Source organism: Euprymna scolopes, chromosome 40 (genome assembly GCF_053919585.1).
Source record: "Euprymna scolopes isolate OS-2025 chromosome 40, ASM5391958v1, whole genome shotgun sequence".
Taxonomy (NCBI): Eukaryota; Metazoa; Mollusca; class Cephalopoda; order Sepiida; family Sepiolidae; genus Euprymna; species Euprymna scolopes.
The window spans coordinates 2,285,309-2,307,128 of record NC_136521.1 but is presented as its reverse complement, the minus strand read 5'-3'; the positions used below and the strand labels follow the sequence as shown (position 1 = coordinate 2,307,128).

General features: G+C 32.5%; 1 protein-coding gene across 1 annotated transcript; it reads left to right on the top strand.

Moving 5' to 3' along the window:
* Nucleotides 1-7,214: 7,214 nt before the first annotated feature.
* On the top strand, nucleotides 7,215-21,119 carry LOC145265279 (S-crystallin SL20-1-like). The gene is made up of 6 exons (XM_080121058.1): nucleotides 7,215-7,347; nucleotides 11,657-11,752; nucleotides 14,186-14,301; nucleotides 15,189-15,242; nucleotides 18,671-18,778; nucleotides 20,955-21,119. The coding sequence occupies exons 1-6, from the start codon at nucleotides 7,215-7,217 to the stop codon at nucleotides 21,117-21,119; spliced, it is 672 nt and encodes a 223-aa protein (XP_079977184.1).
* The last annotated feature ends 701 nt before the right edge of the window (nucleotides 21,120-21,820 follow it).

The window sequence follows — 21,820 nt, the reverse complement described above, 5'->3', positions numbered from 1 at the left end:
TACATGTGTATGAAATAGTTTAACAATCGACCTAGTCGTTTTGGAGTCTATAGGGAACGAACTTACACACAGAAACACAGTGCCTCAAAGTGCCTTTTATATATAAGTAGACAGATAGATCGATAGATAGAGAGACAGAGAGATAGAGAAGAGATAGAGATAAAAAAAATCAGTTAACGAAAAAAAACATTAAGCAATTTACGTGCGGGGTTTGAACTTACAGGCTATATCATGCAAAAAAAAAAATGAAAATCAAAACAAAACAAAAAAATACGTACATTTTCAAGTCTAATAATTTTATATAATGGCTTGAATGAAGTATAAAATGCAAATTACACTGGTCCAATTATACTTTAAACAGAAGCGTTCATTTTGAGTGCGCCTCTGTCTTATCCAAGAACCTACTGTTGATTTGATAGGCCCAGCCATTCTGCTTATGTTCTATTAAAACTTCTTGAATGCAATTATGTTGGTAGGCTGAATAAAAGTGTTAACTTTGACCAAAATTGGACCGTTTCTTCTTTAATCAGATTTCTTCGCTTATAAATGTTTGATACTTATCAGAGGTATTCCGACACAAAACATATCTAAGAAAACTCCGATACACACAAGGTACATGTATATGAAATAGTTTAACAATCGACCCAGTCGTTTTGGAGTCTATAGGGAATGAACTTACACACAGAAACACAGTGCCTCAAAATGCCTTTTATATATAAGTAGACAGATAGATCGATAGACAGAGAGATAGAGAAGAGATAGAGATAAAAAAAATTCAGTTAACGAAAAAAAACATTAAGCAATTTACGTGCGAGGTTTGAACTTACAGGCTATATCATGCGAAAAAATAAATAAAAAACAAAACAAAACAAAAAAATACGTACATTTTCAAGTCTTATAAAGATTTTTGCAGTTAAAGAAAATAAAAAAAGAAATTAACCTGCGGTGTTTGAACCTACAGACCACGCCATGCAAAAAAAACAAAACAAAAGAAAAACAAACACAAAATATAAAGACGCTATCAAGTTACCCGCAGTAGAATTTTGACGGCCTTTTGATCTATCCTTGGTGCTAAGCGACGACATGAAATAATGGCCTTACCAATGATAGATAAACTAATATAACGATTTCAATTATCGATTATCTGTAATTATCGGGGTATTCTGAGAAAAAAACTTAACTACGATCACTCTCAGACGTATAGACTAAAGTTCTATAAATTTAAAGGAAAATCTGTTCAGCCGTTTCTGTTCAGTCTATAAAGAACGAATTCACGCAAACAAAGTTGCATTTATATAATTGTAGATAAATAGATGGATAGATAGATAGATATATAGATGTGTGTACAGTATTTTAGTCAATTTAGGCAAACAAAATTATCAAAAGTTCCTACAATAAATCTACTGTTTTAGTCTTAATTAGCTTTTTAGTCTTAAAAAAGATAGAATAAGAACATTAGTGTATTGTTGTTTAACGATGACTTTTAAAACTGCAACTGTAGATTTATTATAGAGCCTTATAATTTTATTTATCTAAATTGAATAAAATGATATCTTGCTCATTGAATTAAACACTATCAACAGATTCGATGAAATTCAGTGGTTTTTACATTTGGTTACTAACCTGGAAAACACACACACATACACCCCCATATATATATATATATATATATATATATATATATATATATATATATATATATAAGAACAAGTAGTTAATGAAACATGTTAAAAACACTTTAAAAAAGAGTCAAAAACATTTAATCTAAAATAGAAACACTTGATAAGTGGATAGTCCTTAATCTGCGGAGTTTCGAAGATACACTTTCCTTCTCATCAGAGAGTATGAATTAGCAACATGCGGGATCGGATTTTGCATACGAAAGTATTTAATGAAACTGCAAGTAAGTCAAAGATCTTACTTGATAAGAAAAAGTGAAGCAAAGAGAATATGGTGAAGAAAAATATGATTAGACGTGAAATGATAGTCTGGTGAAAGGTACATTATCCAATGACGGTAACATTTATTTTTTTAATATATTTATAAATATATACTCTATTGTATAAAATAGACGTTTTTGTTTCTGTTACCATTCTGTTGGATCCTTTAGAAGTTTCGATTAACGGTCCTCACATCTGGTAGGAACTGACTGATGTAATCGCCATATTTATCATAAGTCCGAGTACTTTCTAATTCTTCTAGATTCATCCTCAAGGATAGAAAATTCTTACTGGTTTTGAACAATTTATATAATTGTTTTTATTTTTTGTTTTTTTTTCCCATTGGTTAATGATTTTTTTAATTGGTTAATTATTTTAATAACTTTACTAAAACTTTAAGGATGTTATTATTATTGGAAAATTTGAAAAAAAAGCAAACATGGAATTAATATACAAAAACGTAATTTTTATTTAATAGAATGTTTTTGCATAGGCGTGCATGCTAAAGAGGGACGATGGGGGTTTCGTATTGGGGGGCCATATAATACACAGATGACGATTATGATGAGAGGGAGACATTTATACATATAAAGTTCTGTTCTGAGATGCTGCGGACTTCATATATATATTAAGGGTGATATGGTGATAGATGCACAGTTCTCATATTTCTTATAACAGATATAGAGAGGAGGAGAGATACATACCTTGTAAGGGTTACACAAACTTCATATTAAGGTGTTTAAAACATTACCTTTTGATTTCTGGAATGACGACACATTAAAAACAGTTACAAAATATCGATAGTGATTCTTTATTTCATTGGACCGGTCGAATGAGGATGACGTCAGGGATTCGTATTTGTTCTATATAGTTTAATCTTTCTATGCTTCGCTTCATAAAGGCAGCTGCCCACTGACTCTGCTGGCTAACAGACTCAACTGTTCTGCCTCAACTACCGCCCTGATCTCCTTACTCCCGGTCCTATACTGAGAATCTCCCTTTTGCTATAACGCCAGAAGTGTGTTTCTCAACGTGACTAATTCACGTGGCTAAACGCACGTTTTTCCAAACACATTTTATAACAAATAATTATCAATTGACCAATTTTTTAATTCAACCTATTTTTTACAATACATTTCCAATTTGTATTGTTCATTCTTTTTAGCTGGCATTTTTAATATTCAGTTTTTGTAAAAGAATGAAAAAGCAATTCTTTTAACGATATAAACAATATCTAACTATTTATAATAGAATTTAACAATTGGCCTTTTTAACATTCCGATTTCTTACATTCTATTTCTGAACCTTGCTTACAAGGTTCGAGTCTCGGCTCATCCTAATCTCATTTTCACTTATCTAATGTTCTTCTTATTTACATGGAAAGGGCAGCCCTTTTTCCTGAAACAATATGCCTTGCAGAAAAATGCTGGCTAAACACACACACAGATACACACATACACACATATATTGTATGAATTAGTGATCATAAGCGCTTACTAAGATTGTACATTTAAAAGCAGAAATAGTTTCCATCGTACCAAAATTTCTACTAGAATTTTCTGCAAGTGTAATGGGTAAAGTGCTAGGTATATTCAGAACTTTCTGGTGGATGAACGCGATATAAATAATTCAATCACAAATCATTTAAGTTTTCTACCCAGTCATGGCTGACGGAACAAGAGCCCCAACACTCGTGTGTTTAGGTCGAAAGTCCGTCTCGATTTACAAATTCGACACAAAGATTGACAAATTCGATAGAAAGATTAACACATTCGATAGAAAATTCCCGAGTTTGATAATGTACACCTGACGAAGATTGGAGGTTACATCGAACTAACCATCGCGCGACTAACACTCGAAATGAGAACAGTAGTAAAAAAAAAAATACACATTTATCTATCCTTATCCCGAAAATCGAGGAAAAATTCTCTTATTCACTTTAATTAAGATTTTATCATTCGACTTTTTAAGGATGATTGGAAGCAACAAATCTAACGTATTCTTAAACAATCGCATTCTTAAACATTTGGCTTTATATGTGTGTGACAGATCCGATTACCCCGCATTAGCAGTAGAAGTCATATGCACATGACCAAGTTGGCTTTACAATGTGACATGAGATGAAAATGACAAGCGTATTCAGAGGAGCAGGTATTCAAAACTTGCTCGAGACAGTAAGTTCGAGACGTAGATGATTCATAACGTAAAGGATTCGAGACGTATAAGTGTCGAGATGTCGAAGTTTCTAGACGAGTTCGAGACACGAGACAGATGAAAATAGACATGTTACATGCATGGTCCGAGAGGGACAGGTAAAAAGTGTCCTGCACTTGGCCGGACAAAGGCAGAGTATCACATTTTTAGTAGGTAAAGATTTTGAAAATAAGAAACCCTGAGTTATTGTGAAAGTACCTGTAAATAAATGTCTGTTTTAGACAAACATGCATAACCACGTAAAATTAGTCACGTTCGAAAAACACACTTCTGGCAGCATAGAAAAAGGACATTTCTCCATATTATGCGTTCGAATTTTAGTTAGCTAGTCAGTCAGATAGTCAGTCAGAGTCAGTCAAAGATAGATAGATAGATAGAGAGAGAGAGAGAGAGAGAGTAGTCAGTGGGCTGTCAGTAGTTAGCTGACCCTTTGGAAGGGAAAGGTAGAAGATTAACCATGTAGATACAAATGAATTCCTGACGTCATTCGACCAGTCGATCCGATAAATAACCCATCATCATGTTTTTTACGTGTTGTCTCGTGTCTTCATTCAGTTACAACAGAAAAGGTAATTGTTATAACCATCATCTATAATGAACATTGTATAACCCTTCGAGGATTATGCATCTCCCCTCCTCTGTGTTAAGAACTGGTATACATCTCCATTCATTATATATACGAAGTCCTCAGTATCCCAGAACTGCATAAATGTTTAATATGAATTCCGCGTCATCTTTTTAAAATGTGCCATTTACATAAACTGAAAAAGTGAGTTAAATTATTTTCTTGTCTTTCTTTTCTTGCGACTGTCTGCAGACCGTGTATGTTCCGAAACGCAAAGGCTACGGTAAATGGGTATATTCATACTAAAATGACACTTCAAAATCGGATTCTTTTCTTGTTTTCTTTTAAAAAATCACTAGAGGATGTAGCTGGCGTAGCCCGGTCGTAGCATACGCATAAATATTTTATTTTTATTAATGTAGAATTCTTATTTGTTATAAACAGACATACCGTATGTATTGAACCTGAGGTTAAATTTCTTTTAAAAAATGAAGTAAATAAACGTAAAGCAACTGAGACGTGAATGCGAATATTATGTTATTTTTTCTTAAACAGTTCACTTCTTATAAGTAGTCACGTTTCAGGCACATGCACAGTCGTGAAACAGTTGGTTTTAAGATTTTCCACACATTTAAATGTCCTATATACAAACTTACAAGTCTGTAGATCACAAATTCGTTTAATGTATGGCTTAAGAATTGTCCTAACACACGCACATTCTCACTTCTATAGATATATAGATTAGGGGCATGTCGTTAGCATCGAACGAGCTATGGATCAGTTTTTACTTTGACTTGTGTACATACAACCTGTGGGTCTCGGGTAACGACTACGATAAATGGGTCTCCAATCTATGACAATACTAAAATGACATTTCAAAATCTGACTCTTTTCCTGTTTTCTTTAAACAACCACTAGAGAATTTAGCCGTTGTTTCCCGGTCGTAAAATACGCATTAATATGATATTTTAATTAATGCAGAATTCTTATCTTTATTATTCTTACTATTATGAAACTCATTTTCCCCCTCTCATTTTGACCTTAATAGGATTAAAAATCAAGACATTTCATGCAAATGTAATAGGCACAAACTTCAGCACAATATCTGAGCGTGTTATAGGTCTATTACCTCTGCACTTCATCAATAATCGTAGATTCATATATTTTTTCTGTTGAGGGTTCCATACCAAAATCGCTTAAATTTAATGGAGGTAGTAAAATCTCTTCTCTCTAATAAATTCCCCCGCCACTCTTTTTCACAGTTGCTGTGCTGAATCGTTCCCAAGGGACAATTACAAAAGAACACCGGTTTGGGTTTTACTTCGTTGTTCCTTAAAAACCTGGAATGAACTTAACTAAATTATTTATACCATTTTTTTCGCGGTTCGCTGTGTATTTTTTTGTTTTAGATCTTCCGACTACGTTCATCATTTTCTCGCTGATTTTTCCTTTTTGTTTTCCGATTTCTTTTTTTAAAGAAGTTTTTTGTTTGTTCGCTGTTTTTTTTTGGGGGGGGGGTTGTTTCGCCGATTTTATACAGAAGTTTACTATTGTTTTTTTATTTATTTAAACAGGGTTATTACTCCGCTTATTCTTTACATTAACCCATCCCCCTTACTAATACCTCCAAACAACCGGGCAACACCGGGTACCCCCGCTATTATAAACAAGAAATACCGTACCTGTTAAACGTATTTCTATTGAAAAAATTAACTAAAAAAATTCCCAAAGAAACTTTTTTTTTTCTTAAAGAGTTCACTTCTTGTAAACAGTCATATTTCAGGACCGCGCATGCAAAGTCGTGAAACAGTCAAAAGCAGATAAAAATACGTTTTACTTCCACGTACCAATTTTTAAATTTTGACCCCTTGGCACCCCTTTCTTTCCGGATGAAAAGGATTAAAATGTTTTACCATGTTTATATATGTCAAATTTCAAGTCTGTAGACCAATAATTTGTTGAGTATATAGCTGGAGAATTGTCCTGACACACACACACACACACACACACACACACACATTCTCACTTTTATAGATATAAAGATTAGGTGCATGTCGTTGGCATCGAATGAGCTATGAAGCAATTTCTTTATTTAACTTACGTATTTCTTTACCTTTTTTCCTCTGATGTCTTCGCAATTATCTGCAATGATTAAGCGAAGGTCAGACAGTTTAAACGACGCAGCCGGTGCAATGCTAACTTAAGAAAACTTAAACATTAATTAATTAGCTGAGCTCAACAACTAACATCCGATAAACATTTCTTACTATTTCTATTCTTTTGGTAAAGTGCAAATAAAATTATATTCCGTCACCAGAGGAACATCTAGTGAACGTCCTTGGGGACCTATTAATTGCTACTAACAACTTGATTAACCCGGGTGTATAAATACGCGCTTGATTTGTGTCTCGGCCGTCAGAGAAGACTTACAGTCACTCAAACCACAACAGCTCGTTCTTCTTTTTGGTAGTCAAGAAGCCGAAAACAAATCCACCATGCCTAACTACACCCTGCATTACTTCAATGGCCGCGGACGTGCCGAGATCCTTCGTATGATGATGGCCATGGCTGGCGTCAAATACCTGGACAAGAGATACGAATTCTCCGATTGGGATCGCTGCAGGAATGGTAAGACATGCTCTTTTGAAGTTATTTGATATTTTATAAATACAATTGCGATAAAAATATAGATATGTATCTATATTTATATTTCTCTAATTCTGTCTGTCTGTTTGTCTCTCTCTTTGTCCGTTTCACTTTTACTTGAAAATGCTAGTCAGATATCGCTGACCATTTTTTTACGGAACTTTGCATGATAAGATGCAGCGGATTAAGAGTTATGGTATCTAGAGACGGGTAGTTGGTGATAAATAGGTATTAGTCGCCACAATACAACATTTACTCGAGAAGTTTTCTTGGAAATAAATGGACCTGATTGAAATTTTGTTTTGACCTTTGTTATGGTAAGTTGCTGCACTACGCGGTATTACTGTATCCTCCCTTTAATGAACGATTTGTTTTCTTTTACAAAGAAACACCAATTATCAAGGCAGGCCCGGAGGCCACTTGAGGAAAAGTGCTAATGAATGTGCGGCTATCAATAGGGCTGTGACAACAGTATACTTTTTTCATTGTTTTTACTCTTGAGTATATATCCGACATTATGCTTTTATATAGACGGATGTGGTTACTGGTTGATTACGTCTATCTTACTGTGCTGAATATATACCTGAGAGTCAAAAGAATGAAAAGAATTTTCTCTTGTCACAACCATAGCAATCAATGGGACAATATCGCAGTAATCATTAGTAGTGGAAATTTAGAAAATTGGATTACTTAATGGGACGGCTCATCGAGAACTTGTTTACGTTGGACTTGAAGACGACCGTATTGTTGCCAGTAAGAAAGACGAAAATGGAACAGAGTTCTACAGAAGCGCAGTCCAAAGGAAGAAGCTTTGTTCATGGAATCTACGTTTAGGTTTAGGCATAGATAAAAAGTGGGGGAAATTATTCATAGTGGTTTACGATAGACGAGTGTTTTCGTGAAAGATAAGAAAGGGGGCAGTGATTGCAGCTCTGACGGATTTATAAGGAATTATACGGATTCATTGGGATTAGTATTGTTTGCAAAATTAATTTCAATTTGACCATATTCAATTTCACTCATTATAAAAATGCAGTTTGCAGTCTCCTCTGACTCATTCGGATGGAACAAGAAACAGGAGGTTTCCTTTCTTGACTTTTAAACAAAATATACAATTATATGAGCTTCGAAGCAGATTTTAATAAATATAATTTTTGAATCTTGATTTTCAGATCAATGGGCCTTCCTTAGAGGAAAAGAGACATGTCGAGATGTCGAGATTTTACCGAGTTACCGAAAATCGCTCACTTCTTCTAGTCTAATTAAAACCCTTTTTTTAATATCCAATAATCATAGTCAAATGCACCGGTACTCGTGTATGAATCCCCCATAGCCTTAAGCCCATGGAGGGGGATAGGCCATCCACAACTTTGTAGAATCTTTTGTAGCGAGGAATCCTTTTTTCGGGGTAAGGGTGCTGGCCTAATGCCCGAGCTTCCTAGAAGGTATATACAGTTTCTAGCCTTCCTAAATGGTCATCAATCTGATACTAGCCAGGCTCAAAGTAGCTTAGCTTCGGTGATCTGGGGAGAACCGGTGCGTCAACGTGATTGTTACGAACATTCGTGTACAAATATAAAAATCTTCTCCACTACAAGAGAAGATAATGAAAAACTTGAAAATCCGAATAAAGTAATAAACAAAAAGTTAATTCCTAATTCATTTTTTCGAAACGGATTTTGATTTCTCTACTATTATATGAAAGAAATTGTGATTTCGTTCCCCATCGACTCCAAAACAGCCGGATCGAGTTTTTTGATATTTCATACGAAGGTACATGATGTGTCTGAGAGTGTTCTTATGTGGGGTTTGTATCGGAATGTGTCTGATAAATATCGAAAATTAATTATCAAAAAATAGATTATCGAAAAATTGATTATCGAAAATTAATTATCAGAAAATTGAGTATCGAAAAATCATTATTAAAAAATGATTATAAAAAAATTGATTATCGAAAGATTGATTATCGAAAATTCATTATGGACAAATGATTTTCCAAAAAATTATTATTGAAAAATGATTATCGAAAAATTGATTATCGAAAAATTTTTTATCGAAAAATGATTATGCAAAAATTGATTATCGAAAAATAGATTATCGAATTGGTTATCGTAAATTGATTATCGAGAAATTGATTATCAAAAATTGATTATCGAACCATGTTTATGATAAAATTTATTTTGAAAATTGATTATCGAAAAATCATTATTGAAAATTGATTATCAAAGATTGATTATCGAAAAATTGATTATCGAAAATTGATAATCAAAAAATGATTATCAAAAAATTGATTATTGAACATTGATTATCGATCATTGATTATCTGAAAATGATTATCCGAAAAATTTATTATCAAAATTTGATTAAAGAAAGAATGTTCCATTTTTGCCAAATGAAACATTTATACAATCTAACATCATAACTGCGTTAGAGAAATATTATCATCCCACGAGTAGAAAGGCCGGTCCAATAAGATAAACTGTCGACTGCGGGTGAGGAATTTCCTAATTAACTCAGGCTATTTAAATAAAAACAAATGGGCAGGTTCGCTGATTTCGATACCAATAGAGTATGGGGAGGGTAGAACATATTTGTTGGTCCTCATTACATCCGGAACACCGTCAGGCATCCCTGTTAGGCGTAATTAGATACGCTGACACGGGTGTAAAAGTATTGACATCAATTTTACTACAGTAGATGATAATGAGAAATTTGCAAATCCGTAAAAAGGATTAAACAAAGTGTAAATATATAATTTATGTTTTTGAATCAAATGCTGCACCATGTTATCTGGTTTCTTAAGATATTTTGCTATTTGTTAATATATCTGTGTTCTGTTCTCTCATGGACAGCAAGGAGTGTTCTAAAACATCTGTTTCCCGTGACTCACTCTATATATGATAATGCAAATAAGACTATATATATATAAATATATATATATATGTATATATATATATGTATATATATATGTATATATATATAATGTGCCACGAATTTCAGTGCTGACATGTTAACGATCTTGAATAAGTCGCATTCACCCTTTAATTTAAAATTCTAAAGACTATTTTTATTAAGTCTTTGAGACCTTCTCTTTGCAAGCAAAAAGAAAATCTTTTAAGACTTAATTTAGTTTCTGTGTAAGTTTTACCCCGTTTATTTTTCGCTTTTCTTCTCTCCCGCCATATTCATGATTTTTTTAAAATCGTATTTTCCTCGATTTAACTCTGTTAAGCGAGGAACAATCCTGGTTAGCTAACTTTTATTTTCATTTTTTATTTTTTTTAAATCATCATGTCGATTGGTCTGTATTTAGACATAATTAAATTCTTCCCCCCCCGCCGAAAAATTTTCATATATATATATATATATATATATATATATATATATATATATATATATATATATAATATAATGCTGAACGTCTCTGCGGGCGCGTGTGTGTGTGCGTGTGTGTCGGGTCACGAATAGGCTCCTATATGGTTGACTATTTAAAAAAAACTGATTACATGTAATGATAGAAGATGTATCGAGACACAGGAATGGGTATGCTTGATCTGGAAGAACAGTGGTTCATTAAAATTGTGGAGTCTGCGTTTGCGACTGGTGCACAAAGTACGTAAATAAAAAATTTAAAAATTAATAAAACGTTTACAAGTGTTTTTGATATAGATGTACATAATAATACTTTGATAAGTATTTTTTAAATTAAATAGGGATGGTATAATAAAATTGTGGGGTCTGCGTTCGCGCCTGGCCTCCATAGAATGGAAATAGGCACAAACATTAATAGAGACTTTTTTATATCTATCCGCTTAAGTATACTTTGATAATAATGTTTCAGTTTGAAGAAATATGGTACAATAAAATTATGGGGTGTTCGTTCGCGCCTGACCTCCATAGTATGGAAATATGTCACAGAGTGTAAGAAGGTTTTTTAATATAGATCCACAGAATATTGTGATAAGTGTTTCAGTGTGAACAGGTAAGGCATAATGAATTATGGGGTTTATCTATTTTATATTTACTTTCATCAGATGTTGCTTTGGTTTTGTTACCCCCAAATTCGAAGCTAACTCTTTACAACCCTTCCTTTTCATAACCTATCATGATTTCATAAATCAGAGTCCATTTTCTGTAGGCTGTTTTTGAACCCAGTCAACGACGGGTGCTTTTGCTAGTATATGTACGTATAAGTTAATGTAAGTTACAAAATAATGGAGTCTAATAAAGTTTATATATCTCGTTTGTGGAGGACTAAATTTTGTTCACTTTGCTATCTGCTCTCTTCCAGATTTCCCTTGCAACTACCTTCCCTGCATGCAGATGGACAATGGCGACATGATGCCAGAAACTATGGCTATTTGCAGGTACTTGGCCCGTGAATACAGTAAGTAATATCGACATATTATACATTCTACGGATAAAAAATTATGTCACTATAACTATAGCTTCAAGACAGTAAATTTTGTGACATTATTGAACTACAGGGGTTATAACGTTTTTAACGAGATCAAAAGACTATATATATATATATATATATATATATATATATATATAAATATAAAAGCGAAAATGTATGTATGTATGTTCGCTTTTTCTGTGTGTCTACAAAAGTCTTCTTTCAGAGAATCGGTCGGTCGGTTCACAACTTTTAAAAACTTTTTATATCACATATAAATCGTAATATCTTACAGTTAACAACGAAGCTCGCCTGTCTATTTAATTTGCTCGATTTCGGGAAGATAAATATTCAATATTTGTCGCTCGCCGCATGTGGGTTAGTCTTTTTCCTATAACATCTTGGGGGGTGGGAAAAAAGTGTTCAGCAGTAAATGAATACCATCCCGCAGTCAAACTTGACCTAATTAACTCATTAAAACGGCACCTGCAAAATCCAATTGATTAAATAAATTCGAACGTGTTTCCGTTAGCATCTCGCGGTGGGGCAATGGTTAACATCCCACGTTTTTTTTTTGTTCTCACACTTTGATTTACAACTTTTACTCAAGGGTTCGTGTTCGATCCTCATACTTACTTTTTTACCCCCCCCCCCCCAAACACCCGGACAACGCCGGGTACCCCTCGCTAGTCTTAATATAAAAGACACAAATATTTTGGAGCTAAACTGTTTTATATATGCATATATATGCAATGCGACAGGTTTAAAAATCACCCATCTACATGTAGTGTGTTCAGGGGAAATCATATAAAACGACGCTATAATTTGATAGTTAAATCTTCAATGTATAAATATGTATTTAATGCGACGGTTTAAACACCTCGATAATCCGTGTCTGTTTTTATTTTGACGGAGAAGCGGACATTATGACGGGGACGTATTTATCGTGGTAAAATAACTCGATAGACTGTAAGTTTGTTTATATTTTGTCGCCGTCGTCTTAATAAAGTAATTAAGCAATAAACTTACGTATTTTGTAAATTATTTCTTGTTTATGTGATTTTAGGAGATCAAAATTAAAGACCAAATATGTTATATTTGGGAGCTCTGTAATGACCTATGCATTAAATGAACTTTACAACAAGGGAATTATGTGTCTCTTAGTGACGCCATGTTGTAATGTTACGAAGTGTTCGTTTTTAAAGCGAATGGCTTTATTCCGGAATATGGGAATTTTCAGACCTCAGCGAATCAGAATGAACGAATTTGGTAAGGGAGCATTTCTTATTTGTGGATCGGAAGCTGGCAAGATTAAGCTATGTTTATGAGACAGTTACGGAGAGTGTAATTACAGATTCTATAGAACACATAGAATTAGTTCCGGTGACATCTGGCAGCGGTGGTAGGACTAAATATTTAGAAAGATGTTGCAATTAAAATGGTGTTACTCGTAACATGCAATGTAGACGCTTATTATCGCGATTTAGTGTGTGTGAAATAGTGTTCACAAACTATATAAGATAGTGGCTATTTAGCCTAGATGTATTGAATCTGTATGTGACATCTGATGTTGAAAACCTACGATATTTTGGTCTAAAGCTGAATTTCTGCAGTCATCTATATATATAAAAGGCAAAATGTGTGTGAGCATTTCGTGTATGTCTCGCAAAGGCTTCTTTCGCACACGCTTCCGGGGGGGTTACTATTGTTTAGAACTGTTTATATACCCCCTATATAATAATATCTACGATTTGGGAACGCGTGTAGCGTATAGATTTATTTGCGTCGACTTTTACAAAATTATTGCTATTTTGGCTTCTCAGGTATTGACTCGGTTTTTTCGTATAAAAAGCGAAACTAATTCAAGTTAACAGCGTTCTCGACATCGCGCCGCGAAACATCCAGAAGCAATCAGCTTTGATCAATCTTGTATCCCATACAATTGCTATTCAATATGGACAATTGGGAGCTTCCCCTCTCCCCAACATCTTTTGGGGGAAAAACAGTCAAATTTGGGTAAACAAACCCAAACGCTGCGTGACTTCTATTTGACCTTCTTAATTAGGTCAAATGAAAGCAGCAGAGATAACTTTTCTTGCGGCCACCTGTTTTTAATAGTTAAATAAATAAATTCAAACGGGTCACTTTTGTATGTCGCGGTGGTCCAATGGTTAATGACGCACTTTTTCACACATTCACACAAATTTCCAACTTTGCCTGAAGGGTTCGGGTTCGATTCGATCCTCATACTCACCTACCAAAACATTTTTTTTATTATTTTAACCCCCCCCCCGGAGTTTAGATTTACCTCGAAACACCCGGGCATTGCCAGGTACCCCCCGCTAGTTTTATTATATAGGAGATAATATGATTTATTTTTTTCATAGTTTATAATGTGGAATTTGTCCTCTCTATTTATAGATTTCTACCCCAAGAGCCCCATGGACATGTTCAGGTGTGACTACATCAGCGATTGCTTCTATGAAATCATGCACGATTACATGAGGTACTACCACTGGAAGAACGGAAACTTCAGGGTGAGTCTATTATTTTAAAATCCTATAAGATTTATATCCGCATATTTCAGCGTACTGCTTATTTTCTATCTTTTCTCGTTGCTCTTTAGAAGCTATGGGATTGATATTATTTTGAGAGTACCTTCTGACACATGCTGACTCTACTTGCCAGCTTTTTTGTTAGCATAATAGCATCAGGCAATTGAAGTAGGACATTTCGACGTACATATAAAGAGGGGAGGAATAAATCGGTTAGCTTAATAAACAATATACAGTTGTAAACTGTATGAATTATCTGTTCGAATAAGTGAACGTTTCTTGAGACGAGTTATCTAAACAGATGCTATACTAAGATTTTTGCCAACTAACCAATAATGTCTTCATATTAGAAAGTAAAATACGAAAGTCTAAAAAAAAAATCTAACTAGGTAATCGATACCTCGGTTCAATCTCGAAAGATAAAGGATGCCCTCTGTAAGAGCAGCTGCACGTGTAATTATATGGCAATCGTGGCACAATTCCCAACGACACTTTTCCTGAATCAGCGCTGTTTGAGTCCAGTGACAAGAAGAAACAATGCCGAGATAAGCAGAGAGCACATACAGCACCTGGAAGTTCCAAATGGTCGCCCATCTGGTACTGGCCAGGCTCATCATTGCTTAAGTATAACTAGGTAATAACTTTTAAACAACTTATCTGACTAAGCTAAACACACACGCACACACACACGCACATGCACACACACGTTGCATAGGAAATTAATTAAAACCCGTGAAAATGTAAATCGTACTTATAGCGAATTTTATCGGTAGCGCATTACAAAGAATAACATCGAAAAGTATTATTACAAAAACATGTTATTGTTAGATATTTCTTTTAATATATTTTTCTTCCTTTTATATCTACAGTACAACATGAACGATTATGGATTCGGCGGTGAAGGAAACTGCAGCAATTACGATGTAAGTATCAATTCATGTGTTCCACACACATAGATATCTCATTGAAAAGTGACAGAAGGCGACCGATAATTATTATCTTTTTTTTTTTAATCATTTTTTAAAAATCGCATTTGAGCTAATGGTTTGTGTGTTTGTTAATGGGTTGTGAGATCAGAGTGCGAATCCCGGTTGCCATACCAAAGATTTTAAGCAATAGTACTTGATAAGACTTTGCTAAATTCTCAGCATTATACAAGGGAAAACCAAGAAGTGCTACTCGTTGGTGTAATAGTAAATTAAAAAAGAGATTTTCGGGTAACTTTGGACTATAGTCGATCGCATTACTTTTTCTATTTCCTATACATAAATTAATAAGAAATAAAATGCTCATCTTTCCTACCCTCTTTTCCATCCCTCTCTCTCTCTCTCTCTCTGTATCTCGCCCCCCCTCTTTCTCTCTCTCTATATATATATATATATGTATATATATATATATATATATAGTTAGTAATTCATAAAATATATATGGCGTTTAAGCTACACAGAATATTCCGCGCCATATATATTTTATAAATTACTAACTAGCTCTACCTACGTATTGAGCACTTTTGAAGTAAATACTTAAAGTTTACGTATAAATCTATACTTTCGTATATCAATTTTATGTGAGTAAATTAAGTAGTTATATATATATATATATATATATATATATATATACTTCAAAATAGTTTTAATTTAACAATCAGTTGTTATGGAAACGTGAGATTGCAGGTTTACAAAATATTACTGGCAGTAATATTCTATACGTTATCCCATCTAAACAAGAATTGCTCGATATGCAAGATAGAGCAAATAAATTAAATTGTAATTCAATGAATTTCAAAAAACTCTCATTGAAATGAAATGAAGTGGTTGAGTTTGCTTATAAAGGTATGCACCCTATGTGCTAAAGTAAGTGAGACATGGAAAGTCAAAGTTAAAATAATAAATTTATCATGTGTCACTAACTTTAGCAAATAGGGTGCATACCTTTATAAGTATTTGCTAATATTTTATCTCTTCTGATGAGATGGTAGACATCGAAACCCTATAGGTTAAGGATATTAATTTTCTAAAGCATTCTTTGTCTTGCTTAGAATAATAAAAAATTCTTTGATATGAAACTCAACCACTTCATTTCATTTTAATGAGAGTTTTTTTTGAAATTCATTGAATTACAATTTAATATATATATATATATATATATATATATATATAGAGAGAGAGAGAGAGAGAGAGAGGAAGAGAGACTTTCAACGATACAAAAATGATATAGCGTTTTAAAAATAATGCACGGAACAAAAAGCTAGGGGCTCCTTTTAGCAAAAAAAGTTAGCATCAGTTAACCGTTGTGTAACAAATACCTACAAATGAAAAGAAATAAATTATCACAAAATAGCAAATAATCAAGGATATACGAGTAAAAAAGAAACACACGCTGTCACATGCAAGCTACCTTAGAAACACAGACACACACACCCTCGTATATATATATATATATATATATATATATATATATGTATAAAATTATGAATCAGTTTCTTTTTAATTCACTAGTCTCTATTAGGTACAATATAATAATCAATAGAGAATAGGCTTTACAATGATAACTGCAAAATGTAAATAAATGACACTAAGTATATTTTATGATGGACAACGACGAGTGATAAGCTAGTATATATATATAAATATATATAAAAGAATCATTAAGCAAGGTATCTCTGTTGTTTTTAATAATGTTTGCCTGAATGAATGAATGCTGCCTATATATATTTATATATATATATATATATATATATATATATATATATATATATATATATAAGTGTATTTAGGCAGCATTCATTCATTCAGGCAAACATTATTAAAAACAACAGAGATACCTTGCTTAATGATTCTTTTTTCATTTTTTTGATCTTTCGTAAGATTTTTTTAACTTCAAGATGGAAGGTATTTACAAATGTTCCATGGTTCACACGAGCGCTTTCGATTTCGAGACACAGGAATGGGTATGTTTGATCTGGCAGAACGGTGGTTCATTAAAATTGTGACGTCTGCGTTTGCGCCTAGTCCACAAAGTATCAAAATAAAAATAAAAAAAATTAAAAAAATCGTTTACAAGTGTTTTTGATATAGATGTACATAATAATACTTTGATAAGTATGTTTTAACTTAAATAGAGATGGTATAATAAAATTGTGGGGTCTGCGTTCGCGCTTGGCCTCCATAGAATGGCAATAGGCACAAACTTTAATAAATACTTTTCATATCTATCTGCTTAAGTATACTTTGAGAATTGTGTTTCAATTTGAAGAAATATGGTATAGTAAAATTATGGGGTGGTCGTTCGTACCTGACCTCCATAGAATGGAAATATGTCACAAAGTTTTACAAAGTCTTTTAATATAGATTCACAGAATATTGTGATAAGTGTTTCAGTGTGAACAGTTATGGTATAATAAATTATGGTGTTTATCTATTTTATTTTTACTTTCATCATATGTTTCTTGGTTTTGATACCCCCAAATTCGAAGCTATCTCTTTACAACCCGTCCTTTTCATAACCGATCATACTTTCATAAATTAGACTCCATTTTCTGTAGGCTGTTTTTGAACCAAGTCAATGACGGGTACTTTTGCTATATATATATATATATATATATATATATATATATATATATATATATATATATATATATATTCCTTTGGATTTTACTTGTGAAAATGGAAATTTAATATACTTTTATTTTACCGTTATTGGGTATTTTACCATTCACCAGGAATAACCATTTTCCTCCCCCTATTCACTCTGCTTCACTATTTGGTACCAAGTAAGATCTATGACTTACTTGATGTTTCATTTAATACTTTTGCAAGCAAAATCTGATCCCGCATTTGGCTAATCCCTAACCTCTGGTGAGAAGGAAAGTATTTCTTCGAAACTCCGCGGATTTAGGACTACCCACTAATTTTGTGCTTCCTTTTTAAATTTAATATGTTTTTAAATCTTTTTCAAAGTATTTTTAGGATGTTTTATTAACTACTGTTTCTTATATATATATATATATATATATATATATATATGTTTGTGTGTGTGTCTGTATGTGCTACTCAGTGTAAATGAATCTAATAGGATTCGAAACCCGACACCAAAGTCTGTGTCTTAACCAGTGGGCTTAGCTATATGTGAATAATTCTCATGACAAAATTTATTGAGATATTTAAAAATGTGCAAACGCTTTCACTATAAAAAGGGTTGAATTTAACCACTTAATAAATCGACAATTCATGTTTTTCATCATGTAATATCTGCACAATATTTTTCTTTTTCTTTCAATTCAAATATGATTAATCGCGTTGTTGCATTTGATATTTTTTTTCATATATTGAATCCATTTCGTTTTTTATAGAACTACATGCACTGGAGATACATGAACACATTCAACCGCGTTATGCCCTTCATGGAGAGGACCCTCTCTATGCGCAATGGTGGAAGCCAATATTTCATGGGTGACCAGGTAAATATTCATGATTTTGCATTATTCCAAGAGATGTTTACAAAATTAAAATGAATGTGTTTGCATTTTGGTTTAATTCGTATTAGTTTCAGGACATTTCCTACGTAATTTAATGTCAGCCATTAATAGCAGTTTATGTTTTAGAATAAATTTTGGATGCATTTTTTTTGCAGTAAAAGTCCACATCAAAAATAGCATCAGACTGCATGCATTTTCTATACTTATATATATATATATATATATATATATATATATATATATATATATATATATATATATATATAATCTATTCCAATTTTGGTTTTATTGAGCTCTTATACCTGGTTGAAATTACTTTATACATATATAAACTTTTTAATATTTATAATATACCTTAGATTTGCCATCTTGATTATCTTGGTAAACTTAATATTTAATCTTATTTCATTATATATATATATATATATATATATATATATATATATATATATATTTCAACTTTATTCAACACTATATTCCAAAATTCATGATGTTGACCATCTTATAATTTATTCTTTTTAGTCAGTTGAATTATACAATTCTTGACAGTATCTGTTTCGTAGCTGCAAATCAATCACTTAATTTTTATATCAATCAGTGAATCTGTTATACCCCTAACTCATCAGAAAAAAAATTCAACAATCTATTTGTCATAAGGAATGAAAAAAAAGATCAAAATAGCGTAATGGAAACGTATTAAAGGTATTTGAAGCTTCTCTTCCAATTATCGGTATTTAATAATGTCAAATCTCACTTTATTTCCTGAACCACAATGGCCAATAATTTTAACACTTTCGATAATTAATGGCTTCTATATTTGTTCACAGTATTTTGATATATGAAACTTTTCTTATAAATGTTGATTTTATGACTATTTAAAGAGTGTATACATTTTATTGGGACACCTTGTATATATATATATATATATATATATATATATATATATATATATATATATATATGTTGTGTATATTTAGGCTGCATTTTCCCATTTAGACAAATATTATTGAATAGCACGGAATTATTCTGTTTTGCAATTTTCCTTTTTATCTTCTCCAATGTCCGAATAGTCCTTTTTGTGTTTTTCTCGAAAGTGCTCGCGATTATGGATTCAATTCTTGACAGTATCTGTTTTATAGCAGTTAATTATATTATATCAATTAGTGAATTTATTTTACCCTTAACTCATCCAAATGAATAGCAGCAATCAATCCATCAAAAGGAAATGAAGTGTGATTTGGCATGATTAAAATCTGAAAATTGGAAGAAGCTGTAAATACCTCATAATATCAAGGGTGTGGATTCCATATAGAAACGTTGATTTAATTTGAATAAAATAAAATACGCGTCAAGTGCGCTTGAAAGCCAAATCACAACGTACTATTATGAAAATAAACAAATATTTTACTTGTTTGAAATTTATAGCATAAATATTTCGGAGCTATACTCCATCCTCAGTATGTTGTTTTCTTTCTTTTTTTTTTCTTCTTTCCTTGCAATGTTGTAATGTTTGAGAAAGCAAAGTCTGTAAAGAGCCGCGCGTTGTATTTTGAAATGTTTAAACTGTGCCTAGGCAACGCGAGATTAACGAATAAGGAAAGAAAAAAGAAGGAAAACAACATACTGAGGATGGAGTATAGCCGCGAAATATATTTATGTTATAAATTTCAAACAAGTAAAATATTGGTTTATTTTATTCTATTACATTTTGATTTGTTTTAACCTTATAATAGGTTTACATTATGCCATTTTGAATTTCAGATTGTAACTTTGAAATATAGACTTTTGTCATTCAGTATATATATATATATATATATATATATATATATATATATTTGTAGTCATCAACATACAGTCCTATTTCGTTGTATCAGTACTCATCAGTGCCGCTAAGGCCAAGGATTGAAGCTAGAACCGTCGTGTTGACAGTTGGCAGTTCTCCCACTCGATCATGGAATCGACGCCCGTAAATAACTCGTCGGAATGTCTATTTAAATAGACACCCGCCACCACTTTTATAGTGCTCAAATCGCCTGTTTATAAACAAACAAACAACGAGCTTCGCATTTTCAGCCAATTATATATATATATATATATATATATATATATATGAATGAAAATAATGAATTTAAAAATACGGTTGATTTTTTATTTCCAGATGATGTGGTGCGACATGATGTTCTACTGCTGCATGGAGAACATGTACAGAGAAATGCAGAACATGTTCAATAACTATCCAAAATTGATGGCTCTCTACAACCGATTCGCCAGCCACCCCAAGATCTGCAGTTACCTGAAGAGCCGTTGCAACACCAACTGGTAAAAACGCCCACCTTACCATTCAACGATGAAGTTCATTTTCTGTCATTAGCTGGAAATTTATTTGATAATCAAATGTGCACAAAGGACATTGTGTGATAAATAAACGATGATTTCATTTCAAATAATAAGTTTTCGACTTTTTTATGGTTTGATGTATCTTACAATTCTTATATCATAAATCTCTGCTTATATAAAAAAAATGTGTGTGTGCAAGAGTGTGGGAGAGGTAGAAAGAGTCATGTAATGATCCGAAAAAAGCTTTGCTGAACTTTTTAATTTTAAACCAATTTACTTTATTTGTCTGGCAGTATTCTTAAGTAGTTTTGTATGTGAATGATGTCAATAAGTATCAAATATCCTTAATTGAAAAGATACATTTAAAGAAGAAACAGTCTGATTTTGACCGTAGTTAACATTTTTAAACTGCATGACATCACAAAGGCATTTTAAAATTTTCATTCCCACACAAACCAATAGTAGATTCTTTAATACAACAAGGCGCGTTATAAATAAATAGTTCTGTTTAGAGCACAAGTGAAACTCGATATTTAACTTTTAGATTTAAAACTTTAATTAAAGCTGTTATATATAAATAATTTATATAATTAATCGTAGCTCATGTAGAATAAAAAAAATGTGGAAAAAGTTACTGCTGAAAGGAATGTGATGCTTCCACCAGGCACATCGTTCTGCATCCTCAGA

Excerpts from the sequence above, each read along its gene's own strand:
- LOC145265279 (XM_080121058.1), top strand. The coding sequence starts at position 7,215 with ATGCCTAACTACACCCTGCATTACTTCAATGGCCGCGGACGTGCCGAG. Across the intron at positions 14,302-15,188 it reads GGAAGAACGGAAACTTCAGG|TACAACATGAACGATTATGG; the intron begins GTGAGTCTATTA and ends TTATATCTACAG. Across the intron at positions 18,779-20,954 it reads AATATTTCATGGGTGACCAG|ATGATGTGGTGCGACATGAT; the intron begins GTAAATATTCAT and ends TTTTATTTCCAG.